The 18,191-nt window shown below is 55.8% G+C and overlaps 1 protein-coding gene across 1 annotated transcript in view; it reads right to left on the reverse strand.

The window, feature by feature from the left end:
• DMBT1 (deleted in malignant brain tumors 1) overlaps positions 1 to 18,191 on the reverse strand; it is an 84,962-nt gene that overhangs the window by 39,462 nt on the left and 27,309 nt on the right. Inside the window, 8 exon segments of the mRNA XM_061189599.1 lie at positions 472 to 876; positions 3,295 to 3,640; positions 6,138 to 6,520; positions 8,939 to 9,343; positions 11,762 to 12,166; positions 14,585 to 14,930; positions 16,621 to 16,650; positions 17,392 to 17,810. Of these exon segments, the coding sequence (XP_061045582.1) occupies positions 472 to 876; positions 3,295 to 3,640; positions 6,138 to 6,520; positions 8,939 to 9,343; positions 11,762 to 12,166; positions 14,585 to 14,930; positions 16,621 to 16,650; positions 17,392 to 17,810 (2,739 nt within the window).

Below are 18,191 nucleotides of genomic sequence, written 5' to 3' on the forward strand. Positions count from 1 at the left end.
AAGTCTGAGGGGTCCAGTTCGAAGTCCAAATCCCATGTGTGATCCGTCAGGCCCGACCGTAGGTGATGACAAGGCTGTGCCCGGCAGGCCACACAGGGGCCACTGCCCTGCACACGGCAGACCTGGTGCCCAGACAGTGCATCCCAGTTCCCTGGAGGGGCTACCGTCCAGGCCTCAGGAACCAAACCCCGGGCCACCTGCAGTCCTAGGCCATGACCTCCATTCACAGACCTCCTGACAGAACTAGGCTCTTTTGCCTCTGGCTTGCACTGTGGCATGGAGAAAATGGCTTCAAGTCACTTTCAGCTTGGTTCTTTGTTCTAATTCACCAGCTACATGCCTGGCAGCTTGTCAGAAAGCTCATACTAATTCTTAGCAGAGAGACAAGGTGATTTAAGGAAGCGAGAAATGTAACCATGCCTTAAGAGGGATTCAGAATGTCAGAAGGAAACGACACCCCCAGAGAGGGACACGCAGCTTATTTGAGACCAACCTGAGCAGACGACACTGGCGTCCTCGCTGTGTCCACAGTTGTGTGTGTTCCAGCCACTGTGAGGGCAGCTCCACAGGTAGGTCTCGTGCCCCGAGCAGCCCACGTCGTCCAGGACGATCGGCCCTGAGCCCTGACCGTACCGGGCATTTCCTGGGGCCGACGTGGCCCGGCCACAGCCCAACTGCCTGCAGACCACGTTGGCGTCGTTGGTGTCCCAGCTGTCGTCACACACGGTGCCCCAGGAGCCTCGGTACAGGACCTCCACCCGGCCCTGACACCTGTCACCTCCATTCACCAGCCTCAGGGCCAAACCTGATTCAGATCCTGGAAGGAGACGGGCAAATGCACTCGCCTGTGTCTTCCGAAGGAAGAGGTCCGGAGGACTCAACGAGATTCAGAATCCTTCCAGGGAAAGACTTCTGAGATCAAGCTAATGTTTTCCTTCCGGAGGACCTGACTGAGCCTGGTCATCATCAATTATCCTCACGGGGCTGTTTGATAGAACCCTTGGCTGTGGACTGAGCTACGCATGTTCTCTGATGGGTTCCCCACAAGGCCCAGCAATTCAGTGGCTGATCCCAGCCTTGGGATGGAGGTGGGAAGAGGGGAAGCCCACAGCCTGAATCCCCAGGGACTACTGGGATGAACTTGAGCCCCTGCAGCAGGAAACCACCAGAGACAGCTTCCCAGACCCCGCCAAGCAGCCACCTTCAGATGTTCACTCCCACATGGGAACCCACTCCATCAGGCCCAAGTGTATTCTGAAGACTACTTTTCCGCTCAGCACTCACTCATGTCATTTTCAAACCCCAAACTTAAGCTGACTCTTGAACAAGCCATGCACCCGCTGAAAATCATCAGAGCACAGGGACATGATTAGGGAGAAGGCATCTGTTGGTAGCAGGCTGTTCAGAGTCCTTCCAGGGCTTGTCCGCTGAAGAGCTACAAGAAAAACAGACTCTCTCCCCTCCTGGGCTGTAGACCTGTGGCTGACAACTGCCCCTTGGCAGGAAGAAAGCTGAGAGCGAAGTCCATAAACATAAGAAAATAGAGGTAAGAAAAGTGCAGGGGAAAAGCTTTACTGGAACTTCTGGATCCAGCTCTACCTGAAGACCGACCACCTCTTAGCTATGGAAGTCATTGCGGCCCCCACTCCCACCCCCAACTCAGGAGAGTGTGAGGTGGGGTCCTATCACTTGGCAACAAAAGCATTCTGAGTCATGTATGCCACAACTGGGAGGTGAAGGTTCTCCGTAACTCTGACACGCGAAAGGAACCCTCCACATTAGATGAGGTGGTGAGCTGAGACGCTCCAACCAAGAGTCAGGAATTTCACCCAGGCCTGATTTCTGGAGTGTTCGGCAGGATCCAAGTGATGCTTACCATAGGCAGGAGTTGTGGTAGTCCACCAACCTGAAGGGAAAACACAGCAGGATTAGAAAGCAGGTGTCTAGAATCAAGGTTGGTCTAGTGCCCTGTCACTCACATCGGGGAAAGGAGGGTCTGAGAATCTCCACTGCCTGGGGGAGGAGGAGGCCTTTGCTGAGAGCTGGCCGTGAGCCTGATCATGCCCTCAAATGCCCATGGCATGGCTATGAGGCGCCACACTGCACAAGAGCAATTAGCTCGCTCTCCTGACTGAGTGCTCTCTGGGGAAAGTATCCCTTTTGGACTCCGCGGGGGGTGGGGGACCTGAAACAGCCCTGTTCTCCCCGCACACATAACTCTCGGTCTAGACAATGCTTTCGAGCAGAAATGACCGCAGGACAAGCCTCCCTGTCACCCAAAGCTCTGGGGAGACACTGTGTAGCCACAATGTCCTGAAATCGCTGAGCCAGACCCGAGGATCCGTGTGCTATGGTTCCTCTGGAAGTTTCTACTCGCTCTAGAGTGACCAGGGCAGGTACTGAGAGGTGGAAAACGTCCACTCGCCCCGCCTGGGGCACCTGCTTGGAGTCTGCGGAGGTGAGTGGGGAGGGAGGGGACACCCCGGAGTCAAGAGGCAGCAGGACTCACCTGGCAGGAGCGTGGACTGGGGCCTGGCATCTGGGAGAGAGAGAAGGCAGATCAGACACCTTGCACAGAAGGGGCACGACAGGGGCAAAGGGGGACGACGCTGAGCAGGTGAGACGCTCAGTCCATGTCTGTGCCCTGCCACGCAGGGTGTGACCTCTGTCATCCTCACCCCCCAAAGATGCTCCTCCCGACAGGTCCAGGCAGCCCAGCATCCCTTATTTCCAATGTCAAGGTGATTAGCTCTGTGTCTAGATGAGCGAGTGGACCCAAACCAGTCATCAGCCTCACAGCTTTTATGGGCCCACTGAGGCAGCAAGTCTGAGGGGTCCAGTTCGAAGTCCAAATCCCATGTGTGATCCGTCAGGCCCGACCGTAGGTGATGACAAGGCTGTGCCCGGCAGGCCACACAGGGGCCACTGCCCTGCACATGGCAGACCTGGTGCCCAGACAGTGCATCCCAGTTCCCTGGAGGGGCTACCGTCCAGGCCTCAGGAACCAAACCCCGGGCCACCTGCAGTCCTAGGCCATGACCTCCATTCACAGACCTCCTGACAGAACTAGCCTCTTTTGCCTCTGGCTTGCACTGTGGCATGGAGAAAATGGCTTCAAGTCACTTTCAGCTTGGTTCTTTGTTCTAATTCACCAGCTACATGCCTGGCAGCTTGTCAGAAAGCTCATACTAATTCTTAGCAGAGAGACAAGGTGATTTAAGGAAGCGAGAAATGTAACCATGCCTTAAGAGGGATTCAGAATGTCAGAAGGAAACGACACCCCCAGAGAGGGACACGCAGCTTATTTGAGACCAACCTGAGCAGACGACACTGGCGTCCTCGCTGTGTCCACAGTTGTGTGTGTTCCAGCCACTGTGAGGGCAGCTCCACAGGTAGGTCTCGTGCCCCGAGCAGCCCACGTCGTCCAGGACGATCGGCCCTGAGCCCTGACCGTACCGGGCATTTCCTGGGGCCGACGTGGCCCGGCCACAGCCCAACTGCCTGCAGACCACGTTGGCGTCGTTGGTGTCCCAGCTGTCGTCACACACGGTGCCCCAGGAGCCTCGGTACAGGACCTCCACCCGGCCCTGACACCTGTCACCTCCATTCACCAGCCTCAGGGCCAAACCTGATTCAGATCCTGGAAGGAGACGGGCAAATGCACTCGCCTGTGTCTTCCGAAGGAAGAGGTCCGGAGGACTCAACGAGATTCAGAATCCTTCCAGGGAAAGACTTCTGAGATCAAGCTAATGTTTTCCTTCCGGAGGACCTGACTGAGCCTGGTCATCATCAATTATCCTCACGGGGCTGTTTGATAGAACCCTTGGCTGTGGACTGAGCTACGCATGTTCTCTGATGGGTTCCCCACAAGGCCCAGCAATTCAGTGGCTGATCCCAGCCTTGGGATGGAGATGGGAAGAGGGGAAGCCCACAGCCTGAATCCCCAGGGACTACTGGGATGAACTTGAGCCCCTGCAGCAGGAAACCACCAGAGACAGCTTCCCAGACCCCGCCAAGCAGCCACCTTCAGATGTTCACTCCCACATGGGAACCCACTCCATCAGGCCCAAGTGTATTCTGAAGACTACTTTTCCGCTCAGCACTCACTCATGTCATTTTCAAACCCCAAACTTAAGCTGACTCTTGAACAAGTCATGCACCCGCTGAGAATCATCAGAGCACAGGGACATGATTAGGGAGAAGGCATCTGTTGGTAGGAGGCGGATCAGAGTCCCTCCAGAGCTTGTCAGCTGAAGAGCTACAGGAAAAAGACTCTCTCCCCTACTGGGATGTAGAAATGTGGCTGAAAACTGCCACTTGGCAGGAAGCAAGCTGACAGTGAAGTCCATAAACATAAGAAAATAGAAGTAATAAAAGTGCAGGGGAAAAGCTCTACTGGAACTTCTGGATCCAGCTCTACCTGAAGACCGACCACCTCTTAGCTATGGAAGTCATTGCGGCCCCCACTCCCACCCCCAACTCAAGAGAGTGTGAGTTAGGATCCTATCACTTGGCAACAAAAGCATTCTGAGTCATGTATGCCACAACTGGGAGGTGAAGGTTCTCCGTAACTCTGACACGCGAAAGGAACCCTCCACATTACATGAGGTGGTGAGCTCAGACGCTCCAACCAAGAGTCAGGAATTGCACCCAGGCCTGATTTCTGGAGTGTTCGGCAGGATCCAAGTGATGCTTACCATAGGCAGGAGTTGCGGAAGTCCACCAACCTGAAGGGAAAACACAGCAGGATTAGAAAGCAGGTGTCTAGAGTCAAGGTTGGTCTAGTGCCCTGTCACTCACATCGGGGAAAGGAGGGTCTGAGAATCTCCACTGCCTGGGGGAGGAAGAGGCCTTTGCTGAGAGCTGGCCGTGAGCCTGATCATGCCCTCAAATGCCCACGGCATGGCGATGAGGCGCCACACTCCACGAGAGCAATTAGCTCGCTATCCTGACTGAGTGCTCTCTGGGGAAAGTATCCCTTTTGGACTCCGCGGGGGATGTGGGACCTGAAACAGCCCTGTTCTCCCCGCACACATAACTCTCGGTCTAGACAATGCTTTCGAGCAGAAATGACCCCAGGACAGGCCTCCCTGTCACCCAAAGTTCTGGGGAGACACTGTGTAGCCACAATGTCCTGAAATCGCTGAGCCAGACCCGAGGATCCTTGTGCTATGGTTCCTCTGGAAGTTTCTACTTGCTCTAGGGTGACCAGGGCAGGTACTGAGAGGTGGAAAACGTCTACTCGCCCCGCCTGGGGCACCTACTTGGAGTCTGTGGAGGTGAGTGGGGAGGGAGGGGACACCCCGGAGTCAAGAGGCAGCAGGACTCACCTGGCAGGAGCGTGGACTGGGGCCTGGCATCTGGGAGAGAGAGAAGGCAGATCAGACACCTTGCACAGAAGGGGCACGACAGGGGCAAAGGGGGACGACACTGAGCAGGTGAGACGCTCAGTCCATGCCTGTGCCCTGCCACGCAGGGTGGGACCTCTGCCATCCTCACCCCCCAAAGATGCTCCTCCTGACAGGTCCAGGCAGCCCAGCATCCCTTATTTCCAATGTCAAGGCAATTAGCTCTGTGTCTACATGACCAGTTGCACCCAAACCAGTCATCAGCCTCACAGCCTTTATGGGCCCACTGAGGCAGCAAGTCTGAGGGGTCCAGTTCGAAGTCCAAATCCCATGTGTGATTCGTCAGGCCCGACCGTAGGTGATGACAAGGCTGTGCCCGGCAGGCCACACAGGGGCCACTGCCCTGCACACGGCAGACCTGGTGCCCAGACAGTGCATCCCAGTTCCCTGGAGGGGCTACCGTCCAGGCCTCAGGAACCAAACCCTGGGCCACCTGCAGTCCTAGGCCATGACCTCCATTCACAGACCTCCTGACAGAACTAGCCTCTTTTGCCTCTGGCTTGCACTGTGGCATGGAGAAAATGGCTTCAAGTCACTTTCAGCTTGGTTCTTTGTTCTAATTCACCAGCTACATGCCTGGCAGCTTGTCAGAAATCTCATACTAATTCTTAGCAGAGAGACAAGGTGATTTAAGGAGGCGAGAAATGTAACCATGCTTTAAGAGGGATTCAGAATGTCAGAAGGAAACGACACCCCCAGAGAGGGACACGCAGCTTATTTGAGACCAACCTGAGCAGACGACACTGGCGTCCTCGCTGTGTCCACAGTTGTGTGTGTTCCAGCCACTGTGAGGGCAGCTCCACAGGTAGGTCTCGTGCCCCGAGCAGCCCACGTCGTCCAGGAGGATCGGCCCTGAGCCCTGACCGTACTGGGCATTTCCTGGGGCTGACATGGCCCAGCCACAGCCCAGCTGCCTGCAGACCACGTTGGCGTCGTTGGTGTCCCAGCTGTCGTCACACACGGTGCCCCAGGAGCCTTGGTACAGGACCTCCACCCGGCCCTGACACATGTCACTACCATTCACCAGCCTCAGGGCCAAACCTGATTCAGTTCCTGGAAGGAGACAGGAAAATGCACTCGCCTGTGTCTTCCGAAGGAAGAGGTCCGGAGGACTCAACGAGATTCAGAATCCTTCCAGGGAAAGACTTCTGAGATCAAGCTAATGTTTTCCTTCCGGAGGACCTGACTGAGCCTGGTCATCATCAATTATCCTCACGGGGCTGTTTGATAGAACCCTTGGCTGTGGACTGAGCTACGCATGTTCTCTGATGGGTTCCCCACAAGGCCCAGCAATTCAGTGGCTGATCCCAGCCTTGGGATGGAGGTGGGAAGAGGGGAAGCCCACAGCCTGAATCCCCGGGGACCACTGGGATGAACTTGAGCCCCTGCAGCAGGAAACCACCAGAGACAGCTTCCCAGACCCCGCCAAGCAGCCACCTTCAGATGTTCACTCCCACATGGGAACCCACTCCATCAGGCCCAAGTGTATTCTGAAGACTACTTTTCCGCTCAGCACTCACTCATGTCATTTTCAAACCCCAAGCTTAAGCTGACTCTTGAACAAGCCATGCACCCGCTGAAAATCATCAGAGCACAGGGACATGATTAGGGAGAAGGCATCTGTTGGTAGCAGGCTGTTCAGAGTCCTTCCAGGGCTTGTCCGCTGAAGAGCTACAAGAAAAACAGACTCTCTCCCCTACTGGGATGTAGACCTGTGGCTGACAACTGCCACTAGGCAGGAAGCAACCTGACAGTGAAGTCCATAAACATAAGAAAATAGAAGTAATAAAAGTGCAGGGGAAAAGCTCTACTGGAACTTCTGGATCCAGCTCTACCTGAAGACCGACCACCTCTTAGCTATGGAAGTCATTGCGGCCCCCACTCCCACCCCCAACTCAGGAGAGTGTGAGTTGGGATCCTATCACTTGGCAACAAAAGCATTCTGAGTCATGTATGCCACAACTGGGAGGTGAAGGTTCTCCGTAACTCTGACATGCGAAAGGAACCCTCCACATTAGATGAGGTGGTGAGCTCAGACGCTCCAACCAAGAGTCAGGTATTGCACCCAGGCCTGATTTCTGGAGTGTTCGGCAGGATCCAAGTGATGCTTACCATAGGCAGGAGTTGTGGAAGTCCACCAACCTGAAGGGAAAACACAGCAGGATTAGAAAGAAGGTGTCTAGAGTCAAGGTTGGTCTAGTGCCCTGGCACTCACATCGGGGAAAGGAGGGTCTGAGAATCTCCACTGCCTGGGGGAGGAAGAGGCCTTTGCTGAGAGCTGACCGTGAGCCTGATCATGCCCTCAAATGCCCACGGCATGGCTATGAGGCGCCACACTGCACAAGAGCAATTAGCTCGCTCTCCTGACTGAGTGCTCTCTGGGGAAAGTATCCCTTTTGGACTCCGCGGGGGATGTGGGACCTTAAACAGCCCTGTTCTCCCCGCACACATAACTCTCGGTCTAGACAATGCTTTCGAGCAGAAATGACCCCAGGACAGGCCTCCCTGTCACCCAAAGCTCTGGGGAAACACTGTGTAGCCACAATGTCCTGAAATCGCTGAAGCAGACTCGAGGATCCTTGTGCTATGGCTCCTCTGGAAGTTTCTACTCCCTCTAGGGTGACCAGGGCAGGTACTGAGAGGTGGAAAACGTCCACTCGCCCCGCCTGGGGCACCTGCTTGGAGTCTGCGGAGGTGAGTGGGGAGGGAGGGGACACCCCGGAGTCAAGAGGCAGCAGGACTCACCTGGCAGGAGTGTGGACTGGGGCCTGGCATCTGGGAGAGAGAGAAGGCAGATCAGACACCTTGCACAGAAGGGGCACGACAGGGGCAAAGGGGGACGACGCTGAGCAGGTGAGACGCTCAGTCCATGTCTGTGCCCTGCCACGCAGGGTGCGACCTCTGTCATCCTCACCCCCCAAAGATGCTCCTCCTGACAGGTCCAGGCAGCCCAGCATCCCTTATTTCCAATGTCAAGGTGATTAGCTCTGTGTCTAGATGAGCGAGTGGACCCAAACCAGTCATCAGCCTCACAGCTTTTATGGGCCCACTGAGGCAGCAAGTCTGAGGGGTCCAGTTCGAAGTCCAAATCCCATGTGTGATCCGTCAGGCCCGACCGTAGGTGATGACAAGGCTGTGCCCGGCAGGCCACACAGGGGCCACTGCCCTGCACACGGCAGACCTGGTGCCCAGACAGTGCATCCCAGTTCCCTGGAGGGGCTACCGTCCAGGCCTCAGGAACCAAACCCCGGGCCACCTGCAGTCCTAGGCCATGACCTCCATTCACAGACCTCCTGACAGAACTAGGCTCTTTTGCCTCTGGCTTGCACTGTGGCATGGAGAAAATGGCTTCAAGTCACTTTCAGCTTGGTTCTTTGTTCTAATTCACCAGCTACATGCCTGGCAGCTTGTCAGAAAGCTCATACTAATTCTTAGCAGAGAGACAAGGTGATTTAAGGAAGCGAGAAATGTAACCATGCCTTAAGAGGGATTCAGAATGTCAGAAGGAAACGACACCCCCAGAGAGGGACACGCAGCTTATTTGAGACCAACCTGAGCAGACGACACTGGCGTCCTCGCTGTGTCCACAGTTGTGTGTGTTCCAGCCACTGTGAGGGCAGCTCCACAGGTAGGTCTCGTGCCCCGAGCAGCCCACGTCGTCCAGGACGATCGGCCCTGAGCCCTGACCGTACCGGGCATTTCCTGGGGCCGACGTGGCCCGGCCACAGCCCAACTGCCTGCAGACCACGTTGGCGTCGTTGGTGTCCCAGCTGTCGTCACACACGGTGCCCCAGGAGCCTCGGTACAGGACCTCCACCCGGCCCTGACACCTGTCACCTCCATTCACCAGCCTCAGGGCCAAACCTGATTCAGATCCTGGAAGGAGACGGGCAAATGCACTCGCCTGTGTCTTCCGAAGGAAGAGGTCCGGAGGACTCAACGAGATTCAGAATCCTTCCAGGGAAAGACTTCTGAGATCAAGCTAATGTTTTCCTTCCGGAGGACCTGACTGAGCCTGGTCATCATCAATTATCCTCACGGGGCTGTTTGATAGAACCCTTGGCTGTGGACTGAGCTACGCATGTTCTCTGATGGGTTCCCCACAAGGCCCAGCAATTCAGTGGCTGATCCCAGCCTTGGGATGGAGGTGGGAAGAGGGGAAGCCCACAGCCTGAATCCCCAGGGACTACTGGGATGAACTTGAGCCCCTGCAGCAGGAAACCACCAGAGACAGCTTCCCAGACCCCGCCAAGCAGCCACCTTCAGATGTTCACTCCCACATGGGAACCCACTCCATCAGGCCCAAGTGTATTCTGAAGACTACTTTTCCGCTCAGCACTCACTCATGTCATTTTCAAACCCCAAACTTAAGCTGACTCTTGAACAAGCCATGCACCCGCTGAAAATCATCAGAGCACAGGGACATGATTAGGGAGAAGGCATCTGTTGGTAGCAGGCTGTTCAGAGTCCTTCCAGGGCTTGTCCGCTGAAGAGCTACAAGAAAAACAGACTCTCTCCCCTCCTGGGCTGTAGACCTGTGGCTGACAACTGCCCCTTGGCAGGAAGAAAGCTGAGAGCGAAGTCCATAAACATAAGAAAATAGAGGTAAGAAAAGTGCAGGGGAAAAGCTTTACTGGAACTTCTGGATCCAGCTCTACCTGAAGACCGACCACCTCTTAGCTATGGAAGTCATTGCGGCCCCCACTCCCACCCCCAACTCAGGAGAGTGTGAGGTGGGGTCCTATCACTTGGCAACAAAAGCATTCTGAGTCATGTATGCCACAACTGGGAGGTGAAGGTTCTCCGTAACTCTGACACGCGAAAGGAACCCTCCACATTAGATGAGGTGGTGAGCTGAGACGCTCCAACCAAGAGTCAGGAATTGCACCCAGGCCTGATTTCTGGAGTGTTCGGCAGGATCCAAGTGATGCTTACCATAGGCAGGAGTTGTGGTAGTCCACCAACCTGAAGGGAAAACACAGCAGGATTAGAAAGCAGGTGTCTAGAATCAAGGTTGGTCTAGTGCCCTGTCACTCACATCGGGGAAAGGAGGGTCTGAGAATCTCCACTGCCTGGGGGAGGAGGAGGCCTTTGCTGAGAGCTGGCCGTGAGCCTGATCATGCCCTCAAATGCCCATGGCATGGCTATGAGGCGCCACACTGCACAAGAGCAATTAGCTCGCTCTCCTGACTGAGTGCTCTCTGGGGAAAGTATCCCTTTTGGACTCCGCGGGGGGTGGGGGACCTGAAACAGCCCTGTTCTCCCCGCACACATAACTCTCGGTCTAGACAATGCTTTCGAGCAGAAATGACCCCAGGACAGGCCTCCCTGTCACCCAAAGCTCTGGGGAAACACTGTGTAGCCACAATGTCCTGAAATCGCTGAAGCAGACCCGAGGATCCTTGTGCTATGGCTCCTCTGGAAGTTTCTACTCCCTCTAGGGTGACCAGGGCAGGTACTGAGAGGTGGAAAACGTCCACTCGCCCCGCCTGGGGCACCTGCTTGGAGTCTGCGGAGGTGAGTGGGGAGGGAGGGGACACCCCGGAGTCAAGAGGCAGCAGGACTCACCTGGCAGGAGCGTGGACTGGGGCCTGGCATCTGGGAGAGAGAGAAGGCAGATCAGACACCTTGCACAGAAGGGGCACGACAGGGGCAAAGGGGGACGACGCTGAGCAGGTGAGACGCTCAGTCCATGTCTGTGCCCTGCCACGCAGGGTGCGACCTCTGTCATCCTCACCCCCCAAAGATGCTCCTCCTGACAGGTCCAGGCAGCCCAGCATCCCTTATTTCCAATGTCAAGGTGATTAGCTCTGTGTCTAGATGAGCGAGTGGACCCAAACCAGTCATCAGCCTCACAGCTTTTATGGGCCCACTGAGGCAGCAAGTCTGAGGGGTCCAGTTCGAAGTCCAAATCCCATGTGTGATCCGTCAGGCCCGACCGTAGGTGATGACAAGGCTGTGCCCGGCAGGCCACACAGGGGCCACTGCCCTGCACACGGCAGACCTGGTGCCCAGACAGTGCATCCCAGTTCCCTGGAGGGGCTACCGTCCAGGCCTCAGGAACCAAACCCCGGGCCACCTGCAGTCCTAGGCCATGACCTCCATTCACAGACCTCCTGACAGAACCAGCCTCTTTTGCCTCTGGCTTGCACTGTGGCATGGAGAAAATGGCTTCAAGTCACTTTCAGCTTGGTTCTTTGTTCTAATTCACCAGCTACATGCCTGGCAGCTTGTCAGAAAGCTCATACTAATTCTTAGCAGAGAGACAAGGTGATTTAAGGAAGCGAGAAATGTAACCATGCCTTAAGAGGGATTCAGAATGTCAGAAGGAAACGACACCCCCAGAGAGGGACACGCAGCTTATTTGAGACCAACCTGAGCAGACGACACTGGCGTCCTCGCTGTGTCCACAGTTGTGTGTGTTCCAGCCACTGTGAGGGCAGCTCCACAGGTAGGTCTCGTGCCCCGAGCAGCCCACGTCGTCCAGGACGATCGGCCCTGAGCCCTGACCGTACCGGGCATTTCCTGGGGCCGACGTGGCCCGGCCACAGCCCAACTGCCTGCAGACCACGTTGGCGTCGTTGGTGTCCCAGCTGTCGTCACACACGGTGCCCCAGGAGCCTCGGTACAGGACCTCCACCCGGCCCTGACACCTGTCACCTCCATTCACCAGCCTCAGGGCCAAACCTGATTCAGATCCTGGAAGGAGACGGGCAAATGCACTCGCCTGTGTCTTCCGAAGGAAGAGGTCCGGAGGACTCAACGAGATTCAGAATCCTTCCAGGGAAAGACTTCTGAGATCAAGCTAATGTTTTCCTTCCGGAGGACCTGACTGAGCCTGGTCATCATCAATTATCCTCACGGGGCTGTTTGATAGAACCCTTGGCTGTGGACTGAGCTACGCATGTTCTCTGATGGGTTCCCCACAAGGCCCAGCAATTCAGTGGCTGATCCCAGCCTTGGGATGGAGGTGGGAAGAGGGGAAGCCCACAGCCTGAATCCCCAGGGACTACTGGGATGAACTTGAGCCCCTGCAGCAGGAAACCACCAGAGACAGCTTCCCAGACCCCGCCAAGCAGCCACCTTCAGATGTTCACTCCCACATGGGAACCCACTCCATCAGGCCCAAGTGTATTCTGAAGACTACTTTTCCGCTCAGCACTCACTCATGTCATTTTCAAACCCCAAACTTAAGCTGACTCTTGAACAAGCCATGCACCCGCTGAAAATCATCAGAGCACAGGGACATGATTAGGGAGAAGGCATCTGTTGGTAGCAGGCTGTTCAGAGTCCTTCCAGGGCTTGTCCGCTGAAGAGCTACAAGAAAAACAGACTCTCTCCCCTCCTGGGCTGTAGACCTGTGGCTGACAACTGCCCCTTGGCAGGAAGAAAGCTGAGAGCGAAGTCCATAAACATAAGAAAATAGAGGTAAGAAAAGTGCAGGGGAAAAGCTTTACTGGAACTTCTGGATCCAGCTCTACCTGAAGACCGACCACCTCTTAGCTATGGAAGTCATTGCGGCCCCCACTCCCACCCCCAACTCAGGAGAGTGTGAGGTGGGGTCCTATCACTTGGCAACAAAAGCATTCTGAGTCATGTATGCCACAACTGGGAGGTGAAGGTTCTCCGTAACTCTGACACGCGAAAGGAACCCTCCACATTAGATGAGGTGGTGAGCTGAGACGCTCCAACCAAGAGTCAGGAATTGCACCCAGGCCTGATTTCTGGAGTGTTCGGCAGGATCCAAGTGATGCTTACCATAGGCAGGAGTTGTGGTAGTCCACCAACCTGAAGGGAAAACACAGCAGGATTAGAAAGCAGGTGTCTAGAATCAAGGTTGGTCTAGTGCCCTGTCACTCACATCGGGGAAAGGAGGGTCTGAGAATCTCCACTGCCTGGGGGAGGAGGAGGCCTTTGCTGAGAGCTGGCCGTGAGCCTGATCATGCCCTCAAATGCCCATGGCATGGCTATGAGGCGCCACACTGCACAAGAGCAATTAGCTCGCTCTCCTGACTGAGTGCTCTCTGGGGAAAGTATCCCTTTTGGACTCCGCGGGGGGTGGGGGACCTGAAACAGCCCTGTTCTCCCCGCACACATAACTCTCGGTCTAGACAATGCTTTCGAGCAGAAATGACCGCAGGACAAGCCTCCCTGTCACCCAAAGCTCTGGGGAGACACTGTGTAGCCACAATGTCCTGAAATCGCTGAGCCAGACCCGAGGATCCGTGTGCTATGGTTCCTCTGGAAGTTTCTACTCGCTCTAGAGTGACCAGGGCAGGTACTGAGAGGTGGAAAACGTCCACTCGCCCCGCCTGGGGCACCTGCTTGGAGTCTGCGGAGGTGAGTGGGGAGGGAGGGGACACCCCGGAGTCAAGAGGCAGCAGGACTCACCTGGCAGGAGCGTGGACTGGGGCCTGGCATCTGGGAGAGAGAGAAGGCAGATCAGACACCTTGCACAGAAGGGGCACGACAGGGGCAAAGGGGGACGACGCTGAGCAGGTGAGACGCTCAGTCCATGTCTGTGCCCTGCCACGCAGGGTGGGACCTCTGTCATCCTCACCCCCCAAAGATGCTCCTCCCGACAGGTCCAGGCAGCCCAGCATCCCTTATTTCCAATGTCAAGGTGATTAGCTCTGTGTCTAGATGAGCGAGTGGACCCAAACCAGTCATCAGCCTCACAGCTTTTATGGGCCCACTGAGGCAGCAAGTCTGAGGGGTCCAGTTCGAAGTCCAAATCCCATGTGTGATCCGTCAGGCCCGACCGTAGGTGATGACAAGGCTGTGCCCGGCAGGCCACACAGGGGCCACTGCCCTGCACATGGCATACCTGGTGCCCAGACAGTGCATCCCAGTTCCCTGGAGGGGCTACCGTCCAGGCCTCAGGAACCAAACCCCGGGCCACCTGCAGTCCTAGGCCATGACCTCCATTCACAGACCTCCTGACAGAACTAGCCTCTTTTGCCTCTGGCTTGCACTGTGGCATGGAGAAAATGGCTTCAAGTCACTTTCAGCTTGGTTCTTTGTTCTAATTCACCAGCTACATGCCTGGCAGCTTGTCAGAAAGCTCATACTAATTCTTAGCAGAGAGACAAGGTGATTTAAGGAAGCGAGAAATGTAACCATGCCTTAAGAGGGATTCAGAATGTCAGAAGGAAACGACACCCCCAGAGAGGGACACGCAGCTTATTTGAGACCAACCTGAGCAGACGACACTGGCGTCCTCGCTGTGTCCACAGTTGTGTGTGTTCCAGCCACGGTGAGGGCAGCTCCACAGGTAGGTCTCGTGCCCCGAGCAGCCCACGTCGTCCAGGACGATCGGCCCTGAGCCCTGACCGTACCGGGCATTTCCTGGGGCCGACGTGGCCCGGCCACAGCCCAACTGCCTGCAGACCACGTTGGCGTCGTTGGTGTCCCAGCTGTCGTCACACACGGTGCCCCAGGAGCCTCGGTACAGGACCTCCACCCGGCCCTGACACCTGTCACCTCCATTCACCAGCCTCAGGGCCAAACCTGATTCAGATCCTGGAAGGAGACGGGCAAATGCACTCGCCTGTGTCTTCCGAAGGAAGAGGTCCGGAGGACTCAACGAGATTCAGAATCCTTCCAGGGAAAGACTTCTGAGATCAAGCTAATGTTTTCCTTCCGGAGGACCTGACTGAGCCTGGTCATCATCAATTATCCTCACGGGGCTGTTTGATAGAACCCTTGGCTGTGGACTGAGCTACGCATGTTCTCTGATGGGTTCCCCACAAGGCCCAGCAATTCAGTGGCTGATCCCAGCCTTGGGATGGAGGTGGGAAGAGGGGAAGCCCACAGCCTGAATCCCCGGGGACTACTGGGATGAACTTGAGCCCCTGCAGCAGGAAACCACCAGAGACAGCTTCCCAGACCCCGCCAAGCAGCCACCTTCAGATGTTCACTCCCACATGGGAACCCACTCCATCAGGCCCAAGTGTATTCTGAAGACTACTTTTCCGCTCAGCACTCACTCATGTCATTTTCAAACCCCAAACTTAAGCTGACTCTTGAACAAGTCATGCACCCGCTGAGAATCATCAGAGCACAGGGACATGATTAGGGAGAAGGCATCTGTTGGTAGGAGGCGGATCAGAGTCCCTCCAGAGCTTGTCAGCTGAAGAGCTACAGGAAAAAGACTCTCTCCCCTACTGGGATGTAGAAATGTGGCTGAAAACTGCCACTTGGCAGGAAGCAAGCTGACAGTGAAGTCCATAAACATAAGAAAATAGAAGTAATAAAAGTGCAGGGGAAAAGCTCTACTGGAACTTCTGGATCCAGCTCTACCTGAAGACCGACCACCTCTTAGCTATGGAAGTCATTGCGGCCCCCACTCCCACCCCCAACTCAAGAGAGTGTGAGTTAGGATCCTATCACTTGGCAACAAAAGCATTCTGAGTCATGTATGCCACAACTGGGAGGTGAAGGTTCTCCGTAACTCTGACACGCGAAAGGAACCCTCCACATTACATGAGGTGGTGAGCTCAGACGCTCCAACCAAGAGTCAGGAATTGCACCCAGGCCTGATTTCTGGAGTGTTCGGCAGGATCCAAGTGATGCTTACCATAGGCAGGAGTTGCGGAAGTCCACCAACCTGAAGGGAAAACACAGCAGGATTAGAAAGCAGGTGTCTAGAGTCAAGGTTGGTCTAGTGCCCTGTCACTCACATCGGGGAAAGGAGGGTCTGAGAATCTCCACTGCCTGGGGGAGGAAGAGGCCTTTGCTGAGAGCTGGCCGTGAGCCTGATCATGCCCTCAAATGCCCACGGCATGGCGATGAGGCGCCACACTCCACGAGAGCAATTAGCTCGCTATCCTGACTGAGTGCTCTCTGGGGAAAGTATCCCTTTTGGACTCCGCGGGGGATGTGGGACCTGAAACAGCCCTGTTCTCCCCGCACACATAACTCTCGGTCTAGACAATGCTTTCGAGCAGAAATGACCCCAGGACAGGCCTCCCTGTCACCCAAAGTTCTGGGGAGACACTGTGTAGCCACAATGTCCTGAAATCGCTGAGCCAGACCCGAGGATCCTTGTGCTATGGTTCCTCTGGAAGTTTCTACTTGCTCTAGGGTGACCAGGGCAGGTACTGAGAGGTGGAAAACGTCTACTCGCCCCGCCTGGGGCACCTACTTGGAGTCTGTGGAGGTGAGTGGGGAGGGAGGGGACACCCCGGAGTCAAGAGGCAGCAGGACTCACCTGGCAGGAGCGTGGACTGGGGCCTGGCATCTGGGAGAGAGAGAAGGCAGATCAGACACCTTGCACAGAAGGGGCACGACAGGGGCAAAGGGGGACGACACTGAGCAGGTGAGACGCTCAGTCCATGCCTGTGCCCTGCCACGCAGGGTGGGACCTCTGCCTTCCTCACCCCCCAAAGATGCTCCTCCTGACAGGTCCAGGCAGCCCAGCATCCCTTATTTCCAATGTCAAGGCAATTAGCTCTGTGTCTACATGACCAGTTGCACCCAAACCAGTCATCAGCCTCACAGCCTTTATGGGCCCACTGAGGCAGCAAGTCTGAGGGGTCCAGTTCGAAGTCCAAATCCCATGTGTGATTCGTCAGGCCCGACCGTAGGTGATGACAAGGCTGTGCCCGGCAGGCCACACAGGGGCCACTGCCCTGCACACGGCAGACCTGGTGCCCAGACAGTGCATCCCAGTTCCCTGGAGGGGCTACCGTCCAGGCCTCAGGAACCAAACCCTGGGCCACCTGCAGTCCTAGGCCATGACCTCCATTCACAGACCTCCTGACAGAACTAGCCTCTTTTGCCTCTGGCTTGCACTGTGGCATGGAGAAAATGGCTTCAAGTCACTTTCAGCTTGGTTCTTTGTTCTAATTCACCAGCTACATGCCTGGCAGCTTGTCAGAAATCTCATACTAATTCTTAGCAGAGAGACAAGGTGATTTAAGGAGGCGAGAAATGTAACCATGCTTTAAGAGGGATTCAGAATGTCAGAAGGAAACGACACCCCCAGAGAGGGACACGCAGCTTATTTGAGACCAACCTGAGCAGACGACACTGGCGTCCTCGCTGTGTCCACAGTTGTGTGTGTTCCAGCCACTGTGAGGGCAGCTCCACAGGTAGGTCTCGTGCCCCGAGCAGCCCACGTCGTCCAGGACGATCGGCCCTGAGCCCTGACCGTACCGGGCACTTCCTGGGGCCGACGTGGCCCGGCCACAGCCCAACTGCCTGCAGACCACGTTGGCGTCGTTGGTGTCCCAGCTGTCGTCACACACGGTGCCCCAGGAGCCTCGGTACAGGACCTCCACCCGGCCCTGACACCTGTCACCTCCATTCACCAGCCTCAGGGCCAAACCTGATTCAGATCCTGGAAGGAGACGGGCAAATGCACTCGCCTGTGTCTTCCGAAGGAAGAGGTCCGGAGGACTCAACGAGATTCAGAATCCTTCCAGGGAAAGACTTCTGAGATCAAGCTAATGTTTTCCTTCCGGAGGACCTGACTGAGCCTGGTCATCATCAATTATCCTCACGGGGCTGTTTGATAGAACCCTTGGCTGTGGACTGAGCTACGCATGTTCTCTGATGGGTTCCCCACAAGGCCCAGCAATTCAGTGGCTGATCCCAGCCTTGGGATGGAGGTGGGAAGAGGGGAAGCCCACAGCCTGAATCCCCGGGGACCACTGGGATGAACTTGAGCCCCTGCAGCAGGAAACCACCAGAGACAGCTTCCCAGACCCCGCCAAGCAGCCACCTTCAGATGTTCACTCCCACATGGGAACCCACTCCATCAGGCCCAAGTGTATTCTG

The sequence above is a fragment of the Eubalaena glacialis genome, chromosome 1 (assembly GCF_028564815.1).
Source record: "Eubalaena glacialis isolate mEubGla1 chromosome 1, mEubGla1.1.hap2.+ XY, whole genome shotgun sequence".
NCBI lineage: Eukaryota > Metazoa > Chordata > Mammalia > Artiodactyla > Balaenidae > Eubalaena > Eubalaena glacialis.